The 18,290-nt window shown below is 41.5% G+C and overlaps 1 protein-coding gene across 2 annotated transcripts in view; it reads left to right on the top strand.

Annotated features, from left to right (window-relative positions):
* Window positions 1–18,290, top strand: part of MAP9 (microtubule associated protein 9) — a 470,608-nt gene that overhangs the window by 113,018 nt on the left and 339,300 nt on the right. For both annotated transcript variants that reach the window (XM_069631321.1, XM_069631320.1), the window contains exon 3: window positions 5,148–5,259. In XM_069631321.1, coding sequence (XP_069487422.1) covers window positions 5,148–5,259 — 112 coding nt within the window. The remainder of the gene's footprint in view (window positions 1–5,147; window positions 5,260–18,290) is intronic.

Below are 18,290 nucleotides of genomic sequence, written 5' to 3'. Positions count from 1 at the left end.
AAATATTTGATCTTCTAATTTCCCCGGCGGCCTGGACAGTTGATTCTCCTACCCCACATGGGTTTGTACTCGTTAAAGGTTATGCAACAATTGGGAGCATAGGGAAAAAAACTCTCAACTATAAATTTATATTTTGACTTCCCTATGCTATAAATGATAAATATATCCCACAAATTAATTTGAAAGAGAAGGCCTCCCCCTCTTTATATTGAGAATGTTTATACCTCTATTTCAAACATTGTGGAACAGACTCCCTTTAGTAGACTAATGGAGCTTCTTAGAGATTTAATGGAAGTTTATCATGCCTGTGCATGATAAACTTTCAACTTGCATTTTAAAATGTAAGACTACTTGAAGGGAGTACAACATCCCCAAGTATTGTTAGATTTAAACAATAAACAATAAGGATTATGTGAATAGGCCCTGATGAAGCTCACATATTGTATTTTAGACTTGGAATATGATGACGTGGAACACGTGTAGGCCAAGGATCAATGGATTACTAATTTTGTTTTTGAATCAATAGTTATTTGTGTATACCAAGTATCAATACACTACACATTTTTATCTTTGATTCAAGAAATAGTTGTGTAACCAATGGCTACCTTTCATCACTTGACTTAAGGGTTTAAATGAATGTATGTAATTGTAAAACATTTTTAATACATAACATTATGTGCTTAAGATGCTAAAGAAAGTATTTTCTCTTTGCTCGTTATTCAAGTTATTGTACTAAAAAAGAAAGCTCATATTGATGTTTTTAAATGCTACATATTTATTATTGAAGACAATTATAGGTTATTTCTGTCGATTAGGAAGGAGATTTAGCTTGTTGCTTGCCACACCATAATGCAATTGGTACCCATTTCTTTGCAAAAGGAACATTTTTCCACATATACTTCTTTGGAAATGGGTTAAGAATGCTGAACAGTAGAACAATTATAGACACCCAAGGGAAAGGACTTTCAGAGGGATTCGAGGAGGTTAAATAATCAATTATTTTATTATTTGTGTGCAGCACTGGACATAAGTGATTTATATGAGGCTGAAATAAAGCAATGCAAATGATCACAATCCTCTAATTTATACCCTTGGAATAGGAATAGCCCAAAAGGGTACTAGCTCTCCCTAACTAAAGAGGGAACTAATTAATAAAGATAAACATACCAGGTGAGATACTCTAGAACAAGCAAGTATTGAGGAGGAAGTACTGAGAGGCAACACTGGAAAGCTTTCGAATTGTCTTAACCAACATATTGGTGAAAACTTTTATTTCTAAGTGTGAGCCATTTGTAAACTCATTAGGCTAAAACTTCACCAAGCATAATATGCAAAAGAAATCAAAAATGATGGGTTGGTAAACACTACAAGGAATCTAAGAACGCACATTGGGGGCTCTAAAAACAAATACTTATGATAAAGATGTGATGGCAGCAAAAAGGAGAGCCGATAATGTTGTTAGAACCAATAGAAAATTAGACTTATTCACTGAGAATTGGAATAAGATATATGTTGTGGCAGCCATCAAAACTTACAGAATATATAGGCCCATAAAAGGTAATAGACCCCAATTTAATTCATGACAGACTACCGTCTCAGCGGACTATTGTAAAGCTTGCTTAAAAAAAGGTTGTCCTATGTGAACACATAGGCAAAGATACCAATTGTATTGAGCAGAAAGTTAATAAATGCCAAGTATGATCTCACAATAATGAAGGTAAACAATGTTCTAACATTGCAGAAAGCAAACAAGTATTTGTTTGGTCAAACCTTTCAGGGCTACTGTAGAGGAAGTTCCTGTACCGAATACATGAAACTGTAGGGTAATGTTGCCAATCTATAAGGGAAATAAAGCTTTACCAACACTCTACCACGTGCATATTACTCCTATTGTGCCTCACACATCTTTGGACACCGAAATGACTGAATAAAAGAGAACAACATCCTAGATGAAACGGAATGTGGTTTTAAGGAGGCCATGGAATGACAAATCTGCCATTAAATCTGTACTTAATACATTCCAAGTATGTACTGTTAAGAAGGGAAACACTGTAGTTTGCCTTTATATACTTTACAGTGGTCTTTCCTTTGGCCAGATACTGTATTCAACTCTAATGAAAATGGGAATTTCTTCCAGTGTACTCTTGTTAAACACAAATACTGAAGCAATAGTAATATGTAGTCAAAATGGAAGATGCAAAAGAGCTTTTAAGACTTGTGGTAAAAATACAAGTGCAGGGCAGTTAAAAGGCACAAACTTAGCTGTGGGCTTAGCCCACTAAAATGAGAGGGAGCTTAGTTGATTGCCACACAGTTCTATGCACTACGCTGGAGAATGCACTAAATAATTGTGTTTCAAGCAAATAACATATAGGGGATAAAGTTGGGTTACAGGTAACTATACAGGGTTTAACATTAGACTGAGGCACAGTAAACAGGCCTCAGAGCATGCTGTTCACTAGAGACAAATTCACATTCTATCAACTTGCTCAGTAGCCACAGAGGCTGGCAGCACATTGCAAATTACACATTCCCAGGATCATACAGTAAGACATAAACAGCCTTTGATACTTTCGAGGTCAGGAAGCAAATCTCATGGGTGCCAGGGTAAGGCAGTGAATGCACAATAATTTCATAATTCTGCATTTTAATTTGTGAAACTGGTCTACTAATGGTTTGAAAGTGTCCCATGGCAGTTTCAAATTGCCCCTTTGCACATCTGAGAGTGGGAAGAGGTTCAAAGAGTTCCTAAAATGCAACATTAATATGTTAACTTGTCAATGGTTCAAAGCTTCTGCAGTGTCCTGATCGGCTGTATTCCCATGAGAAATGGATGGCGATGACCGGCGGCATATGAATAAAGATCCGCTGAGCATTTCAAATGACTCAATGTTTTGGTACTATGATGTGGGGATTGGAGGGATTGGGGGTTGGACTGTGATGTCCCAGAGGTATTTGGGGTGATGTGGCAAGGTTTGAAGGACCCAATCATTTCAGGATAATGTATGTCCCTCCATAGGGGAATGATGTATCGCTTCCAATCGGCTTCACATGGAGGACTATCCTAATGTTGCAATATGATTTGATGCTAAGTAGTTTGTATGATTATAAAAGCTTTTGTTTTTGGGGCGTAACGTGGGCAGTGCCTTTCATGCAGTTCTGTTCCGCATTCTGTGTGAAATTTGCTCTGCCAGCTGTACCTGGGCCCAGAATAAGTTGTGTTACTTCCTGCTTGGTGTACACTCCTTTTTAGATTACTTTTGTAAGTTTTTATTAGTGAGTTCCAAGGTTACCCGCAGTACAGTCTAATCGTGGACAATGGCAGAGTTGCATACTTGCACGGATCTATTCTGATCCACTAATACTTTACTTGATAAGGGTAACAAAATGCTCCTCAGATGTACCACAAATAGGAACTCATTGAGCTCCTTTCCTATTCTACATAGATGACACTGTCCTGTTCAGAAGATCCCCACAAATATTACAGGTTATAGTTAATACTCATGGGATCTGCATTGGGAGCCAAGGGCTGAAGGTGAATGCTGTGCAGTCTTCAGTTGGGGACAGGGGTAATCTAAATGGAAGCAGAAACATGTTAATAAAAGTTGAAACTCTGGTACACGCCTTTTAATTGAACTACTTTGCAATCTGTTTCTCAAATAAATGTAAAGTGGCAGATCACTTGGAAAAACCAAAAGATTGCAGTGACGCAAGCAATTAGTGGGAGCTGCTAGGAATCTGAAATTTCAACCAGTGCCCACTTTTTTAAACAAGGGTATGACATCAGTATCATAGGGGGCTGGAATTTGGGATTTACAAAATGTAAAATAATACAAAACATTTTTATCTGAAACTATTGGGTCTACCAAATATTGGCCCAGCATATGCAGTTCATGCGGAACTAGGAGCTGATTGCGTAGTTGATCATAATAAAGTTGCACCTGTCCTCCAGTGGTTAAGCAATGCTTTCATATCTGCAGTCCAAGATTACAAGAGATATTTTGCTCAATGTTTAAAAATGGGAAAGCTTCTGTAAAATCATTTGGTTAGCATATGCAAAAGAATGACATCTAATTAATGCTCCAGGGTGCTTCAATTGGTCTTCCGAAATCAATCCACATATGTAAGTAATTGCTAGGAACTCACTTTTGGGAAAGCATTCTTCACATAGGAAATCTTTTGAAATGATGAAACCTACACATATTTCACATATGAAAATAACAAATCCATTAACGCCAGAAAGGTATATAGGGAAACATTTCTGAATAATAAGATTTTGATTCAATCTTATGATTATTAGCACTGTTTATAATAGAAGGGAAAGTAAAAAATGTTTCCATTGTGGTTGCCCAAAGTATCCTCAGGATTTTGAGATGATAATTCATTATATCTTCTTCTGTCCATGTAATCGATTTGCTCATGCCAAAACATTGTTGAAACATAGACATTATAGGCAACTTAAATGTGCCCTAATATATATCTTGTATTGGAATGGACGAATGCACGACTTGGGCACTGAATATATATCTGGACACGAAGGTGATTCGAACCATATTCCGATTGGTTTAAATATTAGGACTAATTCTTAATGTGATACGTAAAGTTCTTCTTACATTATCACTCTTTTAAGGGATGCATACAGTGATTTTAAGACATAATGTGGCTTCGATTTGCAATTAGTTGAAACACAATTAATTAGCTATTTGTTTAGTAGGAAAGTTAGGTCAGTTAAATTCATAATATTATAATAAATTCTATCTCTAATGTTAATAGTTTTAAATGGCTGCTACTATGAATGTTTAATTTTGATGTTGACTACTGATGCTTTTGTGGTTGCTAAAGTTGTATATTTTATTATATGCATTGCTAAAGATTATCACATTAATGATTGCTTTTTATTTGATTATTTAAATTTCGTATCACTGATTTAATATGTTTGTCTATAATGAATTGTATATCTTTGTGTAAACATGTATATTATATTAAATGCTATGTTTTTATCTGTAACACTTGTGCGGTTTTATGCAGAAACAAAGCCAATGCAATCAATCAATCGAAACAAAGTTTTATGAAATACATACAGTCTGTAATCTTAAATAAACAAACATTGAATTGATTTGAAAATATAACAAATGTCCTTGTTTTAGGATGAGCTGCAGAAAGCAGTAAATGCTCGAATATCAAGTCAACCCACTATAAAAGAGTCTGAATATTCTGATTATTCTGACGAATTTAATGAAAGTGATGACGACGATGATGGTATGTATGCACTGCTCTTATAACATATTGTAAGCCATAACTCTGAGAGGGTCTGATTGTATACCTTTTCCCTTAGTTTCCTTTTGGAAGGAATTGGAATAACTCATTTTACAGCAACAACACTACTCAATATAGTTTTGAAAACATATTTGGGGTCAAAATTAAGATTTCATGAGCAGGAGCTAACACTAGCTTGTGGGCATCGGCCATCATCTAGTAGGCAGCAGCTACCCCTAGGGAACCAGGAGCTAGCACATAGCAAGATGCAAATCTAGCTTCTATTTGAGATGCAACTTTAACTTTTTGTCCATTGCATACAATTCATTATGCTTTACATCTATTCTAGATGTCTCTAATGGTTTATTATACACATTCCCAGATACAGAAAGTGAATGCCACGTAAGTATGTTTGTATGGCACCAGTTTGTCTTTAGACCCAAAAGTAGCTTTTTGTAACTGCTGATGTCCAGCTAACCAGGCTTTCATGCGTTAGAAGCAAGAGCTAAATAGCTCCCAGCAATTAGAAAGCCTTTATTTTTAGTGTTTGCTCTTACATTTTTTTCAAAGTGCAGGCATGAAACACATTTTACATTAATAATTATGATGTATAGATTTCAGAAGAGAAGCTACACAGCCAAGTGTCAATACAAAAAGAAATGTCAACTGAATAAGCAAATCTATACAGAATTTATAAGAACTTCATTCCTTTTAAAAATGCCTATGATTATCTCAGATTCACACGTGCCATTTTAAACTACTTGTACAAAATGTTAAATTGGAGCACATTTCTGAAAGGTTGCACTACTTTTAGGATCCACACGAGTAGCTGAGCCCCACATCCTTCCCCATTGCCTCCATTTCTCCCTCCTCCCTCCCCCGCTCCTTCATCTTCCATCTCCCTTCCCCTCCCTTCTTCCTCCTCTTTCCTCCCCTCTGATGGCATGGTCAGGAACACCAGGTTAAAGGAAATCACTCCCTAAATGCAGGAATTAGTAGTTAACACGGACGCTGAGGGCTTTTGTTCAGTTTACATGCAATTTAACAATTTTTCTGTCAGGGCTGGCTTAAGTTACTGCTACTCAGAGGTCGAGGGAGTGGGGGAGGGAGGCCTGTTAGGAGTTGCTCCTGGCATCTCGAGATTTGCTACAGTAATGAAGGAGGTGCAAATCAGAGAGGCCACCAGCCATTTACTCATTTTCAAATCTATGAGAACCCCTATTTTACTGAGGGTCAGTCTACATACACCAAGTACTCGGTTTCTCTGTGTCCATCTCCTCACATGGTTGCCAGTGTAGGCACCACTGATTGGTGGCAGCCTTTTTGTCTGATTGTAGAGGAGTGTAACATACTGTACCACAGGTGTGTCCAATTTCAAAACCCATTTGTAAATCCAGTAGCCAAACCAATGCCCAGGCATGTATCCTGTGTTAGAATGAGACGGTTTTGGATATGGCCATTTACTCAGTGCCTCGGAGAGTAAGGGTTACATTTAGCAGACTCGGAGAACACGTGTGTGTAAATAGTATCTTGTATCCAGGACTGATTTCACATCTGAGAGAGAAACCGAGAAGATGCCAAAGTTGAACGTTGCAGCACACATCATTAAGAGGCATCTTGAAGTTAGAATACATGTTGCCATGTCATTGGGAGCGTAATTACCTCTTGTGCCTCTAATGTCCCATACAAATTCATCATCTGTCTCCTTCCCTTGTCTAGCCTCGTGGCAAATCCCAAAATAACATCATAATTCGCTTTATTCGACATTGGATTTCACAGTTTAACACGGTTCATACAAGCATACATAGGGTCATTTCACCTTGACATCAATATCTCCAAATAAGAAATAAAAATAAGACACTGAATATATCTAATATATTAAGCTTTCCCCATGAATTGTGCAATGTATTGGTCTTAAAGCATTTTCCTTCTTATTCATGCTCTGTATGTGTATTCTGCCACACAGAGAACTACCTTGATGTACTTTGTTGATTTAGAATATTCTAATCTAATCTAAAATACAAGGAGCATGTGAAAGTGGGGTTGACAATATCCAGGTAGCAATTAGCATTTGCATGTTTGTGGATCAAAGCGTTATGTAGTTGCTTTGCCATAGTTTTGTTCTACTATTGATGTCACTTAGTTCTAGCCAAACTGCTGCAATCCTAGTGATGCCAATAGGGACTTAATATGCTTACACCAAGAGATGGACTGTCCTCCTTCTTTAAAGAGCCTTACATGATTTAGCATTTAGTTACTTGCAGAGAGAAAAAACACTTTCATTCACCCCATTATGTTCAAATTGTTTACTAACTTGGTAGTCCTCGTACATTTGTGAAACTGCATTTCCCAGAAGCCCTTTTGAGTACTTATTGAAACGTCAGGCACTTCAGCGCCGGTGCTTCAGAGTCCAGCCGGTCTTCGCCGGGCCCCTGTAAGTATTGGTAAGCCTTTCTACGGCATCAGGGATGTTAATACACTTCATTTCTAGCTGGGTATGCACGGCTGGAAAGTGCCGTTTGCATTGACTTTTTTTAAAAAATGTTATCCCCAGTCTACTGGAAACTGAACTGCTTTACTTTTGCTGTGCCTAGCATTATCACTTTGTAACTGTTGCACGTGGTGCCTTACATGATTGTGCATTTAGTGACCTGCAGAGAGAAAAAGTCCTTGCCGACCTGCCGCACCCACAGGCAAGGCCATTTCTAGGGTTTGTGAATTTAGTGAATACTGCTTAGGGCTTTCCTCGTAGGGAGATCTGTGTACACGGTTGAGTCCCCCCCAGTTGGCTTCTCCCCAAGCCTATTCATAATGGGCATTTCCGCGGCTTTGGACCTTTTCCTTACCTCGCTCTCATTCATAAATACATCCTGCAGAAATTGGAAAGCAGGGACACACACCCAGTGCCCCCACAGTTACTAAAGTCCACCTTTCCACCTTTAACCCTCATTGAAGAACATGTAACCCCCTCGGATACCATGGCCAACTCTGAGTCTGAAACAGTTGTACTCTCCAAGTCAATGAATCATAACCGACCTCTACGTCCTCAACACCAAAGCCCCTCCAACAAAACTATTCACACGCATGCCACACCCAACAAACTTCTTACATTAGCCCTATTAAACACCAAGTCCTTAAATAACCACGCACAAAACATACATGACCTCATTACACAAAATGACCTAGACATAATGTGCATCAAGGAAACATGGGGCACTAAAGCTAGTGGCCGCATGTTCAGTATGGCCACCCCAAAGGCTACTCTTGCTTTAGCAAAAACAGAGAGGCTGGTAGAGGTGGTGGTCTAGCTATTATTGCAAAAACCAACCTTAAGATGTTCCCATCCGGGTGCGCTTGCTCAGGTTGTGAAATTATACATCTCAAAATGACACCCTCTTCACGCTCATGTGTAAATTTCATCTTGATATACAGGCCCTCTAACCCCATGCTGGACTTCAATGAGGAAATCACCCGATTATTGAGTAAATTTAATGGGCCCAACACTGCCACTTTATTTTTGGGTGATCTCAACCTCGGGCGGGGTAACCACTCAGACAAAAATGCCATTGATCTAGAGGAATCCCTCATAAACATTGAATATCAAATCATGAACAACAAACCCACTAATGATAACAATTACCAACTGGACTGGGTAACCGCAAAAAATCTGGCTGTACATACCGTCCAGACAAGGCCCTGTATCTGGTCCGACCATTACCTAATTAAATTTTCTATCGATTGTAAGACCAACCCTGAAAAATTCCCCAATCCCTGCAAATGGGTAATGGGCCAGAACTTCAAAAAGATATCCATCTCTGACATTGTGCTTTGCTTAAACACGGTCATGTTGACATCCTCTGATAAGGGCCACATTGACATCCTAGTAGACAACTACACCAAATCTATGCAAAACATGATAGATCACCTTGCTCCGCTTAGACCAAGTCTTCTTAGGGCCAACCCAAGAAATACGGATTGGTTTTCTCCAGAGCTGTCCTTCTTGAAGAGAACCAAAACGATCACTTGAGGCCAAATGCCTCAAAGATCCCTCTAAAGAAAATAACAAATCATGGAAAGCCATCAACACCATATACAAAGCTAAGACAGCTGAAACCAAAAATAATTTTCTTAACGCTCAAATTGAAGAGGCCCAAAATGAACTGAGTAAAGTCTTTTCAGATCCTTAAATCATTAGAAAAACCTGGCACCACCATCTCAGTTCACAATCCATCAGTGGAAGACTGCAAGACGGTACACGCGGCCTTTAAAGTCAAAAATTCTAAAGCAAGGGACCAAGTTCTAAACACCCAACTGTTAGGCAGAATCATATGAAGTACCCTTTGGGAACACCACACACAATTAAGTCTACAAGTGCACATACAAATTCACCTTTGGTACAAGCCTGTACTACACAGTAAAGTGGTAGTGATGGCTGAGCAGGTGTGCAGTCAAAATATCGAGAAAAAAAATGTTGAATGACAAAAATATCGAGAAAAAAAAAGTCGAAAAAAGTCGAAACAAAATTTGAATTATTAATTTTTTATTTATATTTATTTTTTTGGCTCTCATAGACAAAAAACAAAAAAAAAAGGAAGGGTAGGAGGGAACCCCCCCATTTCGAATAAAAAACGTATTAAAAAAGAAATTCGACTTCTTTTTTTTACTTTTTTTTCCCGATATTATGACTATGAACCGGCTGAGCAGCCAGACTTATCTCAAGAGTAAAGTGAGCAGTATCAGAAGTTAAACAAAGGACAGTAATTACCATGGTTCAAGCAAACACCACTCAAGGTTTCTGAGTAAAAGAATATACATTTATTTACACATTTATTTACACAAACATTTCACTAAAGTAAAGCAGCAGAAAATCACAATCTTAATACACTACACAACACCCAATCTGGACAAGTTAAGCTCAAAATGAAGTGTGAGCAAAATGGCACTCCAGCAATTTAAAAAGGGAGGGAAAGACAAGGTTATTCAAAATCAAGCAGCACCAGCAAGTAATAGGCAGGGCAATCTAGAAAAGGCTTACTACAACTAGACTTCAAATCAATAGGCCTGGGCCAATGTTAATTGTTCAGAGTTTTTGCAGAGGATCACACAGTTCAGAGTAGTTTGCAGTTAAGTCTTTGCCAAGAGTTTGAAACGAATTTGCTCGGAAGAAAGCTACTTAAAAGAGTAGAGAAGGACAAGCCCTCGAATTAGCAAAAGATTTCAAACACTTTCACAACGGTCGGACGGAACGAACGACCAGATTTGAACGGTACCTTAGTAGAAGAAGAATGCTGTAGCTGAGGCAGAACTTCCTGGCAGGTCCTGCAGGCTCACTGTTCCTGAAGCGACTGTCGGACTGACAAGGAGGAAGACTGGAGGCTCCTGCACTGCCCAGGGAAGAAACCAGCAGCAGAGCCAAGCAACAAATAAAATGTGCGCTCCTTAAAACCCTAACAGGGTCCGGTCCTCCTGGCTATCCGTTTCACTGCAGCGATGCACAGCAAATTCGACCTGGGGAGGGAGGCCTTGCTTGGTGTATGGTGAACTGGTTGGTCCCACCAGCTCATGGGAAGAAGATTCCTTGCAGATCTTATCTGTCGTCGAAGTGTAGGAGATTCGGACCCGCAGCAGAGCTTCACCGGGAGGTTCAGTAGTTGCAGTAGTCCTCTTCCTTCAGCTTCTCTTCGTTTCTCTCTATCCAGTGGCAAATCTGCCTTCCAAGTCCGAGAGACCTGCTTTTTATACAGTTTTCCCCCATTCACACATCCTGGCTGTCAATCACACAGCGGGGTGGCTGTCCTGGAAGGACAGTCACCTAGCCAATCAAACAAGAGTGCGACTTGGGTCTCCAAGGAGACCCTGTGCAGGGTGCCTAAAACCCCTCCCTCATATCCTGTCTACCTAGACTCTCAGGCGCCTAAGGAGGGCTTCTGTGCAGAAGCCCGCCAAAGGACGGCAAACAAAGGAACCAAACCTGGTTTGGCGCGCAGAGTAACACACGAGAAAGACCTTTACAAAAAGAAATGGTGAATAAAACCAGCTGGAACCAAATAATTAAAAGGGGTCCAGCGGATTAAAGTTTGAGGCTACTACGTGGTAGGAAAAAAATGGTAGATACCACTGCCACCATTAAAATCTTAAAGAAAGTGGAACGAAATAATGTTCCATGAGAAACAGACAAAAAGGGATAACTATTAACCCTTTCCAGTACTCTATGGAAAATAGTTTGTACTGGGTCTGTGAATTTAAAAAGTCAAATAAAGTCAATGGCAACTTTACATGTTCTGGGAGACAGTAGTCAGTCCCAGAAAATGGAGTTTAAAGTGGGAAGTCTGAAAAAGACAACCCTTTGTCACTGCACTAAAGGTGCTGTGTGACACACAGTAAAAAGATGATGCCTATGGAGTAGATGAGACTCCACTGAATGCCTCCTCCCGCTTCTGCTCCTTCCAACTCTTGGCCCCCCTCCACTGGAACCTCCCTACCTCTCCCTATCCGCTCCACCCCCACGTACCCATCTTTCCGCTCTTCCCTGAAAGCCCTTCTTCACCACGCCCTCCTGACTCTCCTTCCCTACCCCTCCCCCGCAAATCCCTGGCCCCTTCACTTCCCCTCCTCCCCTCCCCCTCCTCCCGATGACCTCATATTGGATGCTGTAACCATCAGGATGTTAAGACCATCTGGGAACTCCCCCCCCTGGCCCCCCTTCCCCTCCCTGCCATGCCCTCCTTTTGAGTAAATTGTTCTATATACAGTACCACTGGTTTGTTTCAAGTTTGTAAATATGCTTCTTTCTTTTTGTACTGTTGTTATATACTGTAAAGCTCTTTGGAGTAAAGCGCTTTATAAACTCAATAAACATAAACATGAACACAAAAATGTAAAACACACAGCAAAACACATGTAAGAGTGGGAAAAAAGGCTCACACCCTTACCAGGTGAAAAAAATAAATCCTAGAAATCCAGCATTGCTGCTGAGGGACTCCGTAGGTAAGGGAAATTAGCCATTCTGGGGAATTCTCCCTAACACCTCTTCTCAGAGAAGTATATAAATCATGCCTCTCTGCTTATTTGGCAGATACTAAAGCTGCCAAAGCATTCTACTTCTCTCGCAAGATTGAAATAGCTCTGTGTCAACCTAAAACTCTGTTCTCCATTGTTAAATCACTGTCATCCTCTGATTCTCTTCTATCAAGGGTTAAACCGACACAAGAAGTATGTTGCAGTCTATCTCACTTCTTCATTACCAAAATTAATTATATTCGGAGGAATATTGCCAAATTTGTAGCTACATTCTCTGGTAAAATGAAGGTTATCTCTAGCGCTACACATCCAGAAAGTACCACTAAATGGTCCACCTTTCAGCTGCTTACTGAAGGAGTGTTAGCAGCCATCCAAAGGAATAAATCCTTCTCTCCTCTGATGCTATCCCAGTAGATATTATGAAAAATATTGCACCAGAGCTCTTAGAAGCATTGACAGCAGCTGTAAATGACTCACGTCAATCTGGATTTGTTCCACCCAAGTTGAAATCTGCTAGGGTTGTCCCGCTTAAGAAACCATCACTCGATCCGACTTTATTAGCCAATTTTCGCCCTATCTCTTTGTTGCCTATTGTTAGGGAGAATTCTCAAGAATGCGCTAATTTCTCTTACCTCTTGAGACCCCCAGCAACTTTGCTGGATTTCTAGGACTTGAATTTTTACCTGGAAAGAGTGTGAACCTTTTTTTCCCACTCTTTCGTGTATTTTGATGTGTTTTTCTTACTTTTGTGTTCTTTGGATATGGAGTTTTAAACAACTTCATAGGCATCATCTTTTTCTTGTGTGTCACACAGCACCTTCAGTGCAGTGGCACAGGGGTGTCTTTCAGACTCCCCAAGGTTTAAATATCTTCTCTGGGACTGTACCATCTCCCAGAGCATGTAAAGTTAAATTGACTTTGCTAGTGTTTTTAAATTCATAGAACTAGCACACACTATCTTCCTATAGAGTGCTGCTGGGGTTGCCTAGCATCCCCTATGTCTAAACACTCATGTAACAGTCAAATGTTACCCTTTCCTCTTGAAATGGCTGGTGGCAGTGGTTTTAGAATGAACTACCATGACTTTTCTCGACCGCAAACACCGGTAGCTAAAAATCGGGTCAGCCATGTTTTCTAATATGGCGCCCATGACCCCTCTGTAAAAACAGACTCTGGTCATCTTTTTTCGCCGTTTCTTTTAAGAAAGGTCCTTCTTGTGTTTAACTCTGCGCTCCGAACCAGGTTTGGTCCTTTTGTTCGATGCCCTTTGGTGGGCTTCAGTGCTGAAGCCCTCCTCTGGCGCCTGAGTGTCTGGGGTGGGCAGGATGTGAGGGAGGTGCCCGAAACTCCCTGTGCTTAGTTTCCTAGGAGACCTTAATGCACTCTGGTGTGATTGGCTGGCTGACTGTCCGGCAAGGACAGCCACCCTGCTGGGTGAGTGACAGCTAGGCTGGACTGAATGGGGAAAACTGTTTAAAAGGCGAATCTCCAGGACTGGAAGGCAGAGTCGACGACTGGAATGAAAGAACCAAAGACTAGCTGAAGGAAGACGACTACTGTAACTCCTAGACCGTTGGTTTGCCCGGTGAAGCCCGGCTGCAGGTCCGAATTGCTTGAAACTCCATCGACAGAGAAGCCCCTTCAAGGACGACTTCTTCCCCTGAGCTGGAGGGAACAACCAACTTGTAAGCCACCTGGACACCGTCTCCATACTGGTTGAATTTTCATCAGAGTGCTGTTGAAAACCGGATAGCCAATGAAAAGGATATCAGTTTGTGAACTTTAAGGCACTCACACCTTAAAAACGACGTTTTGCCAAGCTTGTGGCCTCTTCCCTGGGCAGTGCAGGAACCTCCCGACGCCCTCCTTCTTGTCCCCACGACTGAAGCTCAGGAACAGCAAAATCTGCAGGAACTGCCTCAGCTACAGCTTTTCTTCATACATAAGGTACTGTGCAAACGCGGTGTGGAAATCTTTTCTGCCGCAGTGAAAGTTAGTGAAACTTTCCCAACTTTGGAGTCGTCTTCGCTCCTAATCCGACATATAACTCTTTTTCTGGCAAACTACTTCTAAGAACATTGGCAAAGACTTAACCGTTTACTACCAGAACTGTGCTATCCTATCCAAGACACTGAAACATTGACTTTGGCAAAGGCCTATTGAATTGTATTGCCTTTTGTAGTGAACTGAAACTATTTGACCTGCCTATGAAAGTAAGTGTGCTTTAATTATTTTAACCTTTGTCTTTTTACCCCTTTTGAAAGTTACTGAAGTGCCATTTTGCTCCCACTTCAGGGGAGCCTAACTTGTCCAGAAACGTATTGTAGTGTATTATAGTGTGATATTGAGCTGCTTCTTACTAGTGGAATGTTTTCCAACTGACTATGTAAATAAATGTATATTCATTTACCAAGAAACCTTGAATAGTGTTTGTTTGAACTACTGTGATTGCAAGTCCTTTGTGTAACATCTTGTACTGCTTACATCCCTCTTTTGATAAGCCACTGCTACCACATAACTGTATAGTACAGACTTGTACCAAAGGTGAGATTGTGCTTACACCATTAGTCTTAATTGTGTGTAGTGTTCCCAAAGGGTACTGCATGTAATACTGCCTAACATCTATTTTGACTAAATTACTTGAATCTTTGGTTGGACCCTTATTTTTGTCCTTTCTGGATACCTCCAACGGCTTTGACTCTGCACATGCCAGTTTTAGACCTGGCTGAGGCACTGAGAGTGTGCTAGTCTCTGTCCAGGATGACATGTCCAGGCTGGTGGACTCAGGTGGGGTGGGGGCCCTGATTTTATTAGATCTATCAGCATCATTTGTCACTGTCGACCACCCCATCCTGTTGTCTCGTCTTGCCCAGACAGGAATATCTGGTCATGTACTAGCCTAGTTCACCTCATTCTTTCTTCAATCTAAATTCATTCGCTATCACCCTAAGCGCCAGTTGCAATGCTCCTCTGCGGATTTACTTATCTTACCCAGGTTTCGACGCACAAGGTTGGGTGGTCGCACCTTCTCCATTGTCGCTGCCAATCTATGGAATGGGCTGCCTCTCTCAATCAGGAAACTATCGAACCACCTGGCCTTTAGAAAAGCGCTCAAAACAGCGCTCTTCTAGGTGTCAGTTGACACTCTTTTGGCACCTTGTGTGAATACTGCCTGCCTCTCTAGCACCAAGATACCCTTGGGTGGCCGTGTGCTTAAGAAATATACCTAACATAACATAACAGATATTTACGGATGCATTGAAACAGATGGTAAACACAGATACAGTAATAATCAATAATATTTACATGTGCAGTCTTATTCACATAATATGTAGTAGCAGGTGTATTTACAATTGCAGTAAGATTGTTTAGTGGTGATACTGTAAGCATTCAGGCAATGTGCGAGGAGTACTCTCATTGAAGGAGGGCTACAAGTTGGATGTGAAGAACCAGGCCTTACGTTTTCTATGAAATGAGGCGTGGAAAGGATCGGTTCTGATGTCTAGAGGTAGGGCGTTCCAACCTTTGGCTGTCTCAACTGGGAAGCTGCGTCCCCCAGCCCTGATTCTTTTGAATTTCGGAACAGTAAGAAGGAAGCGTGTAGTCTTAGTAGTTTGGGTTGGAGTGAACAAGTTAGTGAGATATTTGGGAGCTATATTAGTGAGGCATTTGTGGGTGATTGCCATGGTTTTGAATTTGATCCGGTCCTGAAGCGGTAGCCATCGCACTTTGTTTTTGATTTCAGACATTTTTTCTCTTCTTGGTATGTTGAGTGCTACTCGTAAGGCGTTGTTTTGAGTGACCTGTAGTTTCTTGATACTGCTGTATAAGGTAGGAGGATATTACAATAGTCGAGTTTGCACAGAATGAGGCTCTTGCTAAGGTTAGGCAACTGTCTGCTGATAAGAAGGGTCTACAAGCGTTAATGAGTTTGGAGTGTAGGCTGCTGTTCAGATTATGGAATTAACCTGCCTGGAGAAGGTTAAGGAGGAGTCCAAATACACGCCCAGTTTTTTTTACTTCTTTTGAGACGGTAATTGTATTTCCATCATTTATGAAGTGTTTGTATTTGGGGTCAAGTTTTTTAGGTGTGTTTGGGTACTGATCAGGAGTAACTCTGTTTTGTCATTGTTTAGACAAAGTTCATGTCGGGCCATCCCGGATTGGATCATCTGTTAAATGTTGTGGAGAATGGAAGAGTATCATAGTCTCCAGTTAGGTGGATGAGTATTTGCGTGTCGTACGCATAGTTTGTATAGGAGACTCCACGTTCATCTAGGCGGTCTAATAGTAGCTTTGTAAATATGTTGTAAAGTGTTGGTGATAACACAAAAACAACGGTTTTGTAGGAAAATGTATTTCATTCATCAGACTTAATGCAGCAAAGAACTAGAAATACAGTTCCTCAAGCTCGAGTGCAAGGGTTGAAAGAAGGATGGCAGATCCATTTTTGTAGATACAGAGCTGTCCAGAACTGGGGATTAGATTCTGTAGCTGTCTTGTTGTGATTAGAAAGACCTGGGACAGGTCAACTGTTCGTATTCCTTATCAAGTGTCATTCTTTAATCTTTCCCGTTGGTCACAGAGAGTCGGGGATACTAGGAGTTCAAAACATGGAAATGCACAATCTAAAAAGGCCGTGGGGCCATGGGGTCAGGGGAAGCTCTTCTAAAAGTAGCACACCTTTTCCATCTGGGTGTGCGCAGGAACAGTTGTTGTCTCACAATATCTTTTTCCTTTCAGTAGAGATATTTGTTGTAGGTCATGGGAGCCCTCATGGCCTATGGGGTCGACCGGTTTCAATGGCACTCAAGGATTGGGCCATCTTCATCAGGACCGTGATTCCATGAACCGTGATTCCATGTTGAGGTAAATCCAATAAAGTTCAGAATGTCTGAACAAGGTCAAGCACCTCCTGCAGGGATACAGAAGGAGCGGAGGAGAAACAGGGGGGGGAACCAATGAAAACTGTATCAGGGGCAAGGGCTGAGCAAATCTGGCCTTAAAAAGGGGGGGGCACAGTGTTCTTAACCTTACCACAATAGTATGAGGAAAGAGTGATATTATTTGCCCAATAAAGTGGTAGTCTAAAAATGCTGGGGAGTACTGGTGCCAGAGCACCGGTGTCCATGGCTCATCAAGGGAGCGGGGTGGGGGGGGAGTGAGGGCAGGAGTGAAGGGGGGTGATGATGATAGAAGGGTGAGGACCCCGATCCCTCATGGGGGCATGCTAGGTGGCTCAACAGTCGTTCACAACACCAGACCCGTGGTTACCTCTGTACACAGGACGTGTGCTGAAGGAAGTCTGTCCCAAAAACTGGCAGGCAACGCTGGAAAAAACAACAGGGATTTTATGTCAATCTAGACTTAGAAATGGAGCGTGCTGCATGGTAGGGCAGTGAAAGCAGGATCAGTACCTGGTCAGTGGTTCCAAGCGAAGCGTCTGCTCAGTTGCGAGGAACTGCTCAAAATGAGCGCGATCAACGTACAAGACCAATCGCCTGTAAAAACAAAAATGCAGCGTGCGCGCCCGCCTAGCGTCGGAATGACATAGGCGGGCGTCTAGGCAACATCTGCGATGAGCGGTATGGGCCCGCATAGGCGCCGCATGCCCAATTGCCTCTAGAGAGATGGGAAAAACACGTGAAAACAGCTGATAGACCCGGGAAATGTGTTGTACGGAGACAAGCTGGGGTATCAATCGAATGACCCGATCTAGTGTATTGAAGGCAAAAAAGGGGAGGGGGGGAAGCAACGTGTCCCTGGTAAGGGCTGGGGAGGGGGGGTGGTGGGGTAGTAGGGGAAGGGGAAAGGCAGAAAGGGAAGGGGGGAGGAGGGAAGGAGGGGAAATACATGTCTGGCCCGGGGGCACAGCAGAGCAATACAGAACAGGGCAAGGGGCAGGGACCCAATGGTGGAAGCCCAAAGGAGGCAAGGTACGAGGCTCAAAAAATGCACAAAAAATGCATAAAAAGGCAGGGGACTAGGACTGTCATCCGGGGGACCTAGGGTAG

Source organism: Ambystoma mexicanum, chromosome 6q, assembly GCF_040938575.1.
Source record: "Ambystoma mexicanum isolate Mex_15411 chromosome 6q, UKY_AmexF1_1, whole genome shotgun sequence".
Taxonomy (NCBI): Eukaryota; Metazoa; Chordata; class Amphibia; order Caudata; family Ambystomatidae; genus Ambystoma; species Ambystoma mexicanum.
This window is presented reverse-complemented; position numbering and strand designations above follow the sequence as displayed.